This window comes from Triturus cristatus, chromosome 10 (genome assembly GCF_964204655.1).
Source record: "Triturus cristatus chromosome 10, aTriCri1.1, whole genome shotgun sequence".
In the NCBI taxonomy this organism is placed as follows: Eukaryota; Metazoa; Chordata; class Amphibia; order Caudata; family Salamandridae; genus Triturus; species Triturus cristatus.
In genome coordinates, this window is record NC_140593.1 from 967,695,784 (window position 1) to 967,709,862 (window position 14,079).

General features: G+C 41.4%; 1 protein-coding gene across 3 annotated transcripts in view; it reads left to right on the plus strand.

The window, feature by feature from the left end:
* The window catches only part of LOC146796342 (mitogen-activated protein kinase kinase kinase 3-like), a 436,047-nt gene that overhangs the window by 309,787 nt on the left and 112,181 nt on the right, over window positions 1–14,079 (plus strand). For 2 of the 3 annotated variants that reach the window (XM_085628867.1, XM_085628866.1), the window contains exon 4: window positions 1,633–1,673. In XM_085628867.1, the coding sequence (XP_085484993.1) occupies window positions 1,633–1,673 (41 nt within the window). The remainder of the gene's footprint in view (window positions 1–1,632; window positions 1,674–14,079) is intronic. The other variant, XM_085628865.1, reaches the window with a different exon arrangement.

Genomic DNA, 14,079 nt, shown 5'->3' on the forward strand with positions numbered 1-14,079 from the left:
TGGATATAGAATCCATACACGCTTACAAAATAACATGGAAAGGACCTTATTATGTTTTTTTAATAGCTATACTGCATAGACGCTGCAATGCTATAAAGCATGGCTAAAAGGTTTGACAAAGCAAATACGTGTAATAGGCGAGACTAATTGGCTTTGCCAATGCTTGTTATATCTACTAAGGGGCAAAAACTGTCACTGGTTTTGCAGTTCATCACCTATGTTAATCCAGTTATTAGATCGTAGAACGGACTTTGGGGGACCCTCGTGTATTAATGAGCATGGAGCAAATTTAGATTAAATCAGAGGCAAAACGATACCGACCTATAATTGATTTGGTTTCTGTATTTTATTTCAGGTTTAATGAAGAAATGCTTGTGAATGTAATTACTTTCTCAATTTCAGATATGTGTTTCGCTCTCTTAGCCAGTCCCTGGTGGAATGTGTTTTTTTGTACTTATCAATGTAAGCTACCTTGTTGGAAGGAGATATCCAAATAAAACATTGACGGAAATATCCTTATTGATCGGAATTTGTGGAATCTTATCCTTGCTGAGTGCAGTTACAAATGCTGGAAAAGGAAGGCATGTTTGTTTTCTACGGGGACCCTCACAGATTTAATGGTGTAACCCCATGGTTCTTAACCTGGGGTCCATGGACGCCCAGGTTTCGCGACACCTACTCAGTGTTTGCGAATATTTAAAAAATTCAATAGTATTAACAGATTAATAAATCACATATACATAATCAGGATAAATGTAACATTGAATATTTTAAAAGGTTCTGTAAATGTGAAGGAATTTGAAATTAGAAGCTAAAAATCGTGTCAGTATCCTTAGCTTGATGCGTGGAGCAACTCAAATACAGCAAACAGTAGTATTGGCAACTGGTAGCACCAAGCAAAGCACTAGTATGCACCGACAAAGAGAGAACATGTATTAGGAGCAAAAAAGACAAGGCAATATTCGAGAGACTATCATATCACTTTGCCTTTCAAAAATAAATCCAAATTCTGAAACACTCCAACTTTCCATTAGAATTAAAATTGAGATTGTTGCTATCTTTTCATATGTATTAAACAAAATATTTAATTATGTATTTATTTGTTTAATGTATACTTGTTTCTGTATTTTTCTTCATTGGTTTGAGATTCAGGTGCAGAAAAGTAATTAGGTGGGAGTCCCCGGTGTCCAGTAGTCATTCATTGGGGTCCCCAGAAATCACAAGGTTAAGAACCGCTGACGTGGCATCAGACCCTGCAACCTCCATATAGTATTGCAGGGCCTGGATTCGAATCACAGACCACAGTCAATTAGACTGGCTTTCTGGCACAATAAATTAATTTTATATCTTGCATCCTGCAAACCCAAGAGCATCTGCTATTAGAATCTGGAGACCAAAGGGGAAGGAAAGCCTGAAAATGTCACGCGTAGAGTTTTTGTTTTCCTGAAGTGTCAACGCTGGCCCGCGCGGTTCCTTTCCGTTGTCCTGGCCAGGCATGCTGGGACAGCCAGCAGCGCCCCGCCCCGCCCCCCACTTCTCTCCCGGTCCTCGGGGAGCCCCAGCTCGTGCACAAGCCTGCTTCAAACTGCATCTGTCGCTCCGCCCATCTGAACTGTGAATGTTTTCTTTCAGCAGGATGCCCGGATCAAGTTTGAATATGACGACGAGAAGAGGTAAGACTAACTTTTTTTTTTTTACTGTTTATCAGGAGAGAGCACTTGGAACGTCTGTTTCCTGTCTGTACGCATTGCATATCTCCATGTGCCTGCAAAAATCTTTCTTTTGCTTCTTGTCAGCTATTACCGGTCTATTCTTAGGGGTTTCCCCTCACACCCCTCCACCAAGCCTTTAATAGAACACCATTGAAGCTCTCTCCCGGCACCCTTTGCGTTTGTGGCCATAGTTTTCTATGAAAGTGGTATTTATTTGTGTTTAACCGATGTTAACACATTGAAGGTGAGACTTGTGTCTGTGGCAGGTAGAGGGCATGTTTTTGGACTAAGGTCTTAATCTCCCCTGCGTTTATGCAATTTGGTTTATCTCGTGTGATGTCATCAACCCAATAAAAAGTGAACTTCGCAAGTAACGAATTTATTATGGTCATGCAATCAGACGTACCAACCTAAGATTCACTTTCACCTTGTGAATGGTGCAAGGAAAAGGGGGCAGGGCCTTGGAGAGGGAGGGGTCCGATGGTAGGTGATGCTTCGCACCCCCCCTTGCACTGCCTGAACATGTCCACATGGCCTCCGCCACAGCAAAAACTAAAACATCTGGACCCGCTTCTCATGCCTCGAGGAGGATTTAAATAGAGCCCAGCTGTGCTGAGCGTTCATGCCTGAGCTGCAAACCTATCCAGTGCAAGGATTTCCAGCTCACCTTGTGGTTGTGGCTCCTCACCTTGTTTGGGACCTCTGTTAAGCGAATGAACTCTGTGTCAACTACTGAGAGCCTGAGTACCTGCACTTCTCGGCACAGCACTGCTACAATACATTTAATGGGAAAGTACTGTTTTTTACTTTAAGCAAACAGGTACTCTAACAAGTGAGTGCATGCACTTCTTTAATTTGAAAGGGAGAGTACCTGCACTTCTTTAATTTAAAAGGGGGAGTACCTGCACTTCTCAGCACTGCTGCAATACATTTAATGGGAAAGCACTGTTTTTTCCCTTAAGCAAACAGGTACACTAACACGTGAGTGCATGCACTTCTTTCATTTGAAAGGGAGAGTACCTGTACTTCTCAGCGCTTCTTCAATACTTTTAATGGAAGAGTGTGGGCACTTCTCAGGAGCAAACAGGTACTCTAGTGAGTGCCTGCGCTTCTTTAATTTGAAAGGGGGAGTACCTGCACTTCTTAGCACTGCAACAATACCTTTAATGGGAAAGAACTGGTTCTTCTCTTGGGCAAACAGGTTCTCTAACTAGTGAGTGCCTGCACTTCTTTAATTTGAAAGGGAGAGTACCTGCACTTCTTCAATGCATTTAGTGGAAGTGTACCTCCACCTCTCAGGAGCACACAGGTACTCTAACAAGTGAGTGCCTGCGCTTCTTTAATTTGAAAGGGAGAATATCTGCACTCCTCAGCACTTCTTCATTACATTTAATGGAAGAGTACCGGCACTTCTCAGGAGCAAACAGGTACTCTAACTAGTGAGTGCCAGCACTTCTTTAATTTGAAAGGGAGAATACCTTGAAAGGGAGAATACCTGCACTTCTCAGCACTTATGCAACACATTTAATGGAAGAGTACTGGGACCTCTCTTGAGCAAACATGTACACTAAATAGGGAGTACCTGCATTTCTTTAATTTGAAAGTGACAGTACCTGTACTTCTGCAATACATTTAATGTTAGAATATTAGTACTTCTCAGGAGCAAATGGGCACTCTAACTAGTGAGTATCTGTACTTTTTTCATTTGAAAGGTAGAGAACCTACACTTCTCAACACTGCTGCAATACATTACATGTGAGAATTCTGGCACTCTGAATAGTGAGTACCTGCACTTCTATATTTCCACTTAAAGCACTGCATGTGTCACACGGCAGGACTGCATGAGTTGGCAGGCCTGTGAAATTATTTTGAGTCCTCTGCTCTGTCCCACTCTTGCCCATATGCTTCACATTTAAACTCTTTAAAAAGTGTGTTTGGAGGGATGTATATGGTAGCCCGGCTCACTGTGTGTTGCATGTCCTTGGATGAAGACATGCGGTAGAATCTTTTGGACTTGATTTGTAGTTCTCTTTCACAACAGACATTCCTGTTTAATGTATATTTTTATTAACTTTAATTGTGTTATTTTTTTTTATTTTGTTCAATTCCTCCCCCTCCTTTTGTTACATTTATTGCACGTTTTCCAAGATTTACATTTTTTATCAAATTTCTTATTAAGGAAGATACAAAGTGTAAACTTTGGACCTTGCGCGTAGCAACGACCCCTTGCATGCTGGTGCCCACTTCTCACAAGTACCAGAAAATAGGCAGACACTTGGGCAATTATGCTTCAGAGAGCCATTACACTGTATAAGACCAAAATCGTGCTCTCTGCTAATTTAAGTATCAAAGGTTACTCCTGGTTGTTATGAATAAAAATGTGGCTTCTCATCTGGAATATTAGAAGACCTTTCTCATACAGTAATAACACCAGAATTGATGTTCCTATGTTAAGACAACATTTGGCTGTGTATGGTTTACACCTCCCAATGACTTCATCACAGGGTTTTATTTCTGAAATAAGAGAAAAACAAGCATTGGCATAGCCAATAGGTCTCGCCTTTGGGACCTTATAAGTGCATAACTAAATACTTATAAGGTTCCAAAAGCGAGACCTATTGGCTATGCCAAGCGGGCGCGAAATTGAAAGTGATCGCGATCACGCTCAAACATCAAAGCGGCCGTGCGGCCGCTAAAGTGAAAGTTATCACGGTAAAGCGCGGCGCGCGCGCCCGCGCACATGCACTGTAGCTCTAGGCTGGCCAGGTAGCACTTTTTGGAGCCCTCTCAATAAGTCTTGCCAGACCAGCGCATGCGCTGGGTCAGGCGAGACCTAAAAAGGACGAACTTAGGGCCCGATGTAGGTGGCTAAATACCGGTCGGTAACCTCGAAATTCGGTAAATTTCAGGGTTACCGACCGGTTTTTAGCCATTCCTAATGTAGGTCATGATTCGGCAAATACCGAATCGGTATTTACCGGATCTGTAAATGCAATGTAGAAGGCACATAAAAGAGTGCTTAGGTGCTTAATAATTCGTGAATTACCACCAACTTCAAGTTGGTGGTAATTAACGAATTCCTTTAAAAATTCACTTTTGAATTTGTTTTTTAAGTGCCATGTGGCACACATCCATGCCCTTAGGGCATGTATGTGTGCCACATGTGCACACAGGCACATTTCAGGGGTGCAACAGGGTGTCCTTTGGACACCATGGCACCCTTGAAGTACCTCCCGGTATTTCCGATTCGGTAATACCGAATTGCTTATATAGAATGGCTTTACATTCATTCCTATGGGCCTCCATGCCCATAGGAATGAATGGATAGGTATTCCTTATTACCGAATCGGTATTACCGATTCGGTAATAAGGAATATTAAGGAATCTGTATTTTTTACCGATTCATTAGCTACATAAGAAATACCGATTTCTTAATACCGAATCGGTAAAATTCGGTATTAAGAATTCGGTATTTATGGATTATCTACATCTGGCCCTTAATGAAGATAAGTCTTCACAAAACCTGGAGGAAAAAAGTATTTGTCTCACAAGCTCTTCCAAGGTGAAACATGATCTCACTGGCAGAGAAGCAGTTAGATATCACAAACTATAGTAAAAACACTAGCAGCTGTAATTAGCATAATGGAAGTGCCTTTCCTCAACGTCAAAGTGCTATGAACAGGTGGGACTGTGTGCTGATGGAGTGGTGGTTTGAGGGAATGCTGCTCCCGCACAATGTGGCCAGAGCAGGATAGCTCCTCACTGTGACGCACCAATGAACAACATATTGATGTAGAGCCAGAGCTTAATTTGAGCCAGTGATTTCCGGTACTGGCTCTAAATTGTGCACGAAAACAGCACCGGGTTTTGGCTCAAAAAACTCAGCTGAACTGAGCCGAAAATACTAGAAAAACAGAACAAACAGTTCAAGCTGAGAAAAACTCAACATAATACTTTAGTAGCTCCTAAAAAGAAATGAAACTTGAGAGGAGGGTTTTATAAATTTCCTTATTATTTGACGAATTGATTTTAATTTATTTCACATTTCAAAAATAATTTAGCGCAGAAACATTTCTTTTTTTGCGCTAAGGTCTTATATACAAAATTTTAGAAAACATATATTACAATGACACATAACTAATGATCCCCTGGAAAAAAAGAAAAAAAAAAAAATGCAAACATTCATCAAACACTCATGGCCATTATACTCATGCATACACAAAAACATACATACACTGTAAAGAACTGGGTCCTTGTGACGACCTTTCTTCCCTTGTACAATTAATTACATCTCAATTTAAACATCAAAAAACATTTCATTTTTGCATTGCCAAAATGAATATAACAGATTGTTTTGAACTTCACAAGAAAAAATGTCTTGAAAGCGGTACGACACAAGGAATAAGAACTGGTCGACGCGTTTCGAACCACAGAATTATGGGTTCTCCTCAGGACCAACCAATTTCTGCAATGAACAATAAAAAACGTTTAGGATGTGATATTGTGACTCAGAGTTCCTACGAAGCACCAACAGGGCCTCTCAAAACCCACCTTAAAATGTAGAAATCTATCTGCCTGAAATGGATGTAAGTCGTTTCCAATGCAGAGGGACCTAAACACAAAAACACCAAAAACACCATCTATATTATAATTTCCAACTTGTCTAACACAGGCTATACAAATAGCACAGGACAAACAACACAGCAGACTTTGGACAAAGATTGATAATGCTCGCTCGACTTACTGGAGCAGGGGAACGTGTCCTCTTTTCCGGCTGCCAATGATTGAATGCTTGTTTATCTAAAGTGAGGGAGAACGAGGAAAACGAACTCCGTTTACTATCGTCATCCCTTTAACAACTCTAAACATACGCGTTCCAAAGCCCGGACAACAACCAGCTGTATGAAGTGTAGAACTTACTTAAATGAGTTTATCAGTCAACTTCAAGATGCTTTTCCCGCGCCGGAATCTGAAAAACGAAACGAGCGGTATAAGTCATCACAGAGACTCTTACGACCTGATACCTCAGAGCTCCTGTTCCCTTGACATAACTAATCCTTGTTCGCCCGCAAGCTTACCGGGAGTGCATTTTCCGTCCGTCCACAACCTTGTCAAACCATTAGTGAGGATACACACAGCATTGTGGGAACAAGTGACGATTAAAACTCATTAGAACTACCAGAAGCCCAAAGGTTGCTGGTACATGTAGTTTATGCTCGGCGCCGCTCCAGGTGTGTTTTTGAAAATGTGGCTAGGATTTCGTGAACCTGGAAAAGAGTGCTTCGAATTAAAAAAAACTAAGGATGACAATGAAACCGACAAGTGGCTTCCAGGTGATATGGTTAAAAATTCCTCTCATATAGTTGTGTGTTAACGAATGTAAAAAAATTGGTTACGCACCTAAACACGGGGGAAGGCTTCCCAAAAGCGGGGAGGAATGCGTGGCTGAAACAATGATCAGAACTGTCCATGAATTATAATTGTCTGGAAAATTGAAACAGCAGGACAGACCAAGACCAACCCATGGAGACAGCGAAATGGTGTTCTTCTTACATTAAGCAATTGGTCTGAAAATTTCAGCAACTTCATTCAGGCCGTTAATAGCCGTGTTGTACTTCATGATTAATAATGCCTCGCGTCGGCTTAATTGGCCTTCCAAATCTCCTCCACGTGGATCTCTTTCAATTTTGGACAAAACTGTCCATCTCAAATCAGCCTCACTGTGTGTATGAGTGACCCAGTGATGGACTAAAGGGGCATTCTCAACTCGTCGTCTGATCCTAGATTTATGCTGGATGATGCGTTGTCGGACTTCCTGGGTTGTTTTCCCAATGTACAACTTTGGACAAGGACAATTTATTGCATAAACGACATTCTTCGTTTTGCAATTACTGAATGTGTTATGCTTCCAGTGAGTGGTATTGAAAGAAAAAACATCACCCTCTATGGTCTGCTCACAATTTATGCATGTTCCACATTTGTGGTGACCCACAACTGGTGGTAGGTTAAGCATACTCCTTAATGTACGCTGTTCTTCTTTTGGTAGGGCAGCACGTACTATGTAGTTAGCTACACTTTTCTCCTTTTTGTAAGACCTTGAAACTGAGATTAAAAACAATCCTAATCTTACGGATGCGAAAGCCTTATTGGAAAAAGTCGAGAAAGAAATTTTGGAGTTTAAAGATTACACGGTTATCCAAAAAAGTAACAAATTTGAGCTGGATAAAAAGAATTTTTCGTTAGAATCTACTTATCCCTACCTGAACAAGGATTTTTATTCTACCAACGATTCGAGAAATTATCTTCAAAACTATCAGGGGAGATCCCGTAAGAGATTCATTAACTTTTCAGAATCATCATCATCTTCTAGTGAGACTACAGATACAACGACTAGGGCTAATCAGAACCAAAGGGGAAACCAACAAAATCAGGACCCACAAACATCTAATCAGGAGGTACGTTTTTTAGGCCGAGGCCAACGACAAGGCAGAGGACGGTTGCGATATTCCCAACCATGGGAAATGAGGACACGACGCCAATATTACAGGAGCTAGCTTCATCACCAATTTATAACTTGTCTGACAAAATACTCACAGTTGCGGAAATTTCCATTCTTCAAAAAGGACTTAGCTTTGTTCCGTCTAGATCTACAGACTTTATCAAAATGAAGCTTGAAACCATGGAGTTCTGTCGCAAAATCCGTTTGAAAACGTTTTTTTCTGAGACAACCGAAGCAGCGACGGCAGAAATCACCGGACTAAAGAGGAAATCTACTTTTTGTCCAACAGGACCCAAGGTTCCCAAGGAAATTGCAACGTTTGAGAGAACCATCTTATCAGGAATACAGGCAATGGAAAGCAAAAGAAGCTTTGTGAGGTTTAACTTAGCCAAAAAGGAGAAAGATGCCCTTATTGACCTGCAAAATGATAGATCCATAGTAGTAAAGCAGGCCGACAAAGGTGGGGCAGTTGTTCTTTGGGACGTCAATAAGTATAAGAACGAAGTACTCCGCCAGTTGAAAGACGTGACCTGCTACCGGAAAATCACAAAAGACCTAACTAAAGAACTACAAGACCAACTGTTTCATATCATAGAGGAAGGCTTTTCACAAGGTTTCGTGGGCCCTAAAGAACACCTGTTCCTGAAAAATATGTATCCAAGGATACCGGTCTTTTATGCCTTACCCAAACTCCACAAAAATAAATTGGACCCCCCAGGACGACCCATAGTTTCTGGTTGTGAATCACTTATTGAGCCAGTGGCTCAATATATTGACTTTTTTCTGAAACCATTCATCAATCAGGTTCCAGCACATTTGAAAGACACCACTGCTTTCCTGAATAGAATAACATCCGTGCATTTCAACAAAAGTACACAACTGATGGTTACAATGGATGTGGTGTCACTCTACACCCAAATCCCACAAGATCAAGCTTTGGAGGCCTTAGAGTGGTTTTTAAGCCTAAGAGAGCGACCAGTACAAGTTCCAACGGAATTCCTTCTGTCTCTGGCGAAGTTTGCACTATCTAAAAATTACTTTTCTTTTGACTCTGAGTTTTTTTACCAAATACGAGGCGTGGCCATGGGTTGTCCTTTCGCCCCTGAGTTGGCTGTTCTATTCATGGGTTTATATGAAAACAATTTCATATATAATAACAACCCGTTTGTTGCAAACATTTCCAACTATATGCGTTATATCGACGACATTTTCTTAATTTGGACTGGCACACAGCAAACACTGGACGAGTTTATTTGTTGGCTCAACGGAAGATCAAATGACATCAAATTTAGTAGTGTCTCGTCAAACAATTCAATCACTTTTCTGGACGTCAAGGTAGTGGCTTCGGATGGAGAGCTCGAAACCACACTTTTTAGAAAAGAGACAGACCGGAATAAGGCACTTCATTTTACGAGCAACCATCCTCGTAGTCTGAGACAAAATCTACCCTATGGTCAGTTCTTGCGAATCCGCAGGAACTGTACCAAAAAAGAGGAATATTTCAGGCATGCTAACAAATTAAGAGATCGCCTCCTTGAGAGGGGATATCCAAAGAAACTAATTAAACATTCCTTGAAGAGAGCTTGGTGGACACCAAGAGAGACATTGCTGGAGCAAAAAATTAGGAAAAAGGGTGACAGATCGGTCTGTGTGACAACATTTTGCCCTAACAGTCACCAACTCCGCAAACTCATCTTAGGTAATTGGCATTTAATCAAGGACCTCCATGAGGATTTTTCTAGACCTCCAATGTTTGCTTACAAAAAGGAGAAAAGTGTAGCTAACTACATAGTACGTGCTGCCCTACCAAAAGAAGAACAGCGTACATTAAGGAGTATGCTTAACCTACCACCAGTTGTGGGTCACCACAAATGTGGAACATGCATAAATTGTGAGCAGACCATAGAGGGTGATGTTTTTTCTTTCAATACCACTCACTGGAAGCATAACACATTCAGTAATTGCAAAACGAAGAATGTCGTTTATGCAATAATTTGTCCTTGTCCAAAGTTGTACATTGGGAAAACAACCCAGGAAGTCCGACAACGCATCATCCAGCATAAATCTAGGATCAGACGACGAGTTGAGAATGCCCCTTTAGTCCATCACTGGGTCACTCATACACACAGTGAGGCTGATTTGAGATGGACAGTTTTGTCCAAAATTGAAAGAGATCCACGTGGAGGAGATTTGGAAGGCCAATTAAGCCGACGCGAGGCATTATTAATCATGAAGTACAACACGGCTATTAACGGCCTGAATGAAGTTGCTGAAATTTTCAGACCAATTGCTTAATGTAAGAAGAACACCATTTCGCTGTCTCCATGGGTTGGTCTTGGTCTGTCCTGCTGTTTCAATTTTCCAGACAATTATAATTCATGGACAGTTCTGATCATTGTTTCAGCCACGCATTCCTCCCCGCTTTTGGGAAGCCTTCCCCCGTGTTTAGGTGCGTAACCAATTTTTTTACATTCGTTAACACACAACTATATGAGAGGAATTTTTAACCATATCACCTGGAAGCCACTTGTCGGTTTCATTGTCATCCTTAGTTTTTTTTAATTCGAAGCACTCTTTTCCAGGTTCACGAAATCCTAGCCACATTTTCAAAAACACACCTGGAGCGGCGCCGAGCATAAACTACATGTACCAGCAACCTTTGGGCTTCTGGTAGTTCTAATGAGTTTTAATCGTCACTTGTTCCCACAATGCTGTGTGTATCCTCACTAATGGTTTGACAAGGTTGTGGACGGACGGAAAATGCACTCCCGGTAAGCTTGCGGGCGAACAAGGATTAGTTATGTCAAGGGAACAGGAGCTCTGAGGTATCAGGTCGTAAGAGTCTCTGTGATGACTTATACCGCTCGTTTCGTTTTTCAGATTCCGGCGCGGGAAAAGCATCTTGAAGTTGACTGATAAACTCATTTAAGTAAGTTCTACACTTCATACAGCTGGTTGTTGTCCGGGCTTTGGAACGCGTATGTTTAGAGTTGTTAAAGGGATGACGATAGTAAACGGAGTTCGTTTTCCTCGTTCTCCCTCACTTTAGATAAACAAGCATTCAATCATTGGCAGCCGGAAAAGAGGACACGTTCCCCTGCTCCAGTAAGTCGAGCGAGCATTATCAATCTTTGTCCAAAGTCTGCTGTGTTGTTTGTCCTGTGCTATTTGTATAGCCTGTGTTAGACAAGTTGGAAATTATAATATAGATGGTGTTTTTGGTGTTTTTGTGTTTAGGTCCCTCTGCATTGGAAACGACTTACATCCATTTCAGGCAGATAGATTTCTACATTTTAAGGTGGGTTTTGAGAGGCCCTGTTGGTGCTTCGTAGGAACTCTGAGTCACAATATCACATCCTAAACGTTTTTTATTGTTCATTGCAGAAATTGGTTGGTCCTGAGGAGAACCCATAATTCTGTGGTTCGAAACGCGTCGACCAGTTCTTATTCCTTGTGTCGTACCGCTTTCAAGACATTTTTTCTTGTGAAGTTCAAAACAATCTGTTATATTCATTTTGGCAATGCAAAAATGAAATGTTTTTTGATGTTTAAATTGAGATGTAATTAATTGTACAAGGGAAGAAAGGTCGTCACAAGGACCCAGTTCTTTACAGTGTATGTATGTTTTTGTGTATGCATGAGTATAATGGCCATGAGTGTTTGATGAATGTTTGCATTTTTTTTTTTTTTCTTTTTTTCCAGGGGATCATTAGTTATGTGTCATTGTAATATATGTTTTCTAAAATTTTGTATATAAGACCTTAGCGCAAAAAAAGAAATGTTTCTGCGCTAAATTATTTTTGAAATGTGAAATAAATTAAAATCAATTCGTCAAATAATAAGGAAATTTATAAAACCCTCCTCTCAAGTTTCATTTCTTTTTAGGAGCTACTAAAGTATTATGTTGAGTTTTTCTCAGCTTGAACTGTTTGTTCTGTTTTTCCTCTAAATTGTGCACATCAGCACTTATGACAGCTGCCACATGGCAGCGCTCTTTGTATAATTTAGAGATGAGCAGATCAGCAATTGTTTATTAATGTAATACACATTAAAAACAACCAATACCTGCCTCCCAAGCCATATTTATAGCGTTGGGAGCCTAGAATAGTCTGAATTGTCACATTTAGAGCAGTGTGCTGGTTAGTAGTTCTGTAAGTACTGGCCCTAGCAATGCTGGCAGTAGCAATGGGCGATGCAAGCTGCGGAGGCCTCCTGACGAAAGCCATGGCACGTGAGTTTTTTTTTTTGTTACAAATTAAGCACTGTAACACATTAGTCTCACACCACTCCAGTGCATCTAAATATGATGGTGCTGGACTCCTTGATAGTTCTGGTGAGGGGAGGTATCAGGATGAGGCGCAAAAAGCAGTCAACCACCCCCAGAGGAGATTTAGGCTCAGCAGAAGGTGCTGTTTTGTCACAACTAGAGAGCGTTAGGGAGTGCCAGCCGCCATATAGTCCCACCAATGACAGACTGGAAAAAGTCAAGTTTATATTTGACCATGGCCTGATCTTGGATGTGGTAGGAGTACAAGTTGCTAAGTGTATAACAGGACAGTGATTACAGAAGGCTTTGAAGGAATTACAAGGAGATAAAACAGATGCTGGCAACAGCTGTTCTATCGGGTGATACTGCAAGAACTTTAAATGCCAAGTTCACAAAATCCAAGGTTGTCTTAATGGGGCATCCTTCTCCCTTATGCTGGTGACATGTGACCTGTAACCCCAATAAATTACTAAGGATATAAATCTTAGGCTTTCTAGGTGGAAAAGAAGGAGGCTGTGTACAGCCAATTTAAACCCAACTTCTGTGTCCTACTTTATCTCCAGGGGTACAGATATTTAAGTACAGGTTATGTGCACACATGGTGTTTGTGTTTTAGATCCTGCAGCTTTGGCTAGATGGAGACTCAAACAGCACCAAATGTTACCGTTGTGGCACAGAAAACTTTTTAAAGTTGCTTTCGGATGGGCAGAGTCGAGATGTCATCGCATGTTTGAGTTTGAATGAGTGTCAAAGAAAAAAATCTTAATTCACAAACAAGCTGCCCGTAGTAGGAAATGCTCCTTGGTCCACCATTACCCATTCTAAAGCCAGAGATCCTTACTGGCGCTGGGAGCAGTGCTGGCCCGCCTCCCGTGTGTGCCGTCTGACTGACTTGGTGTTATAAATGGGAATTAAGCTCCAGCAAGGTGCTGTTCATGTTTTCTATGACTGGCCCATCGAGCAGAGGTTTAAGCTCTGCGTCTCTCGAGTTACACCGAGTGCCTTCATTCCTAGTCAAGGATGGCTCCTGCTAACTCACCAGACTATGGTTGAGGGCAATTGACAATTTATTTTAGGCCTGCCTTTTTCTCTGCACCCTTCTGTGAAGATCCAACTGTCTGGTGTAGTGAAATCTCCTCTGTATTTCATTGCTGGAACCATTGACTTTACTATTATTGGAATGCCCGGTCTTTGTGGTGCATTGGCAGTGACAATACAGCGGGTGAGGGCACAGTGACTTTGACTCAATCTAAAAGTCCAGTTCAGATGTGCTTAAGACCATTTTGTTCAATTTTTAAAAATATTACTTGAGGCAAGAAATTCCGGCATCTATGAGCCTATCTTTGTCACAGCATGTCCCGACTTTGCACGTGTCCGCTCTATACATCATGCGGAACTCCAAACCTTGTGGCTTTGTTGAAGTGACATGAGTGCTCGGGTCACAAAACTTGACATTGTAAAGTCAAGGGATACTGGGAGAGATCCTTGGGAGGCAGTGCTTAATTTGTAAAAAAAAAGAAGTGCCGGTGCCGAAAACGTTGCCAAGGAGACCACAGCCCACATCTTCCTCTGGTGTGCCCAACTTTAAACTCCAGCACTGC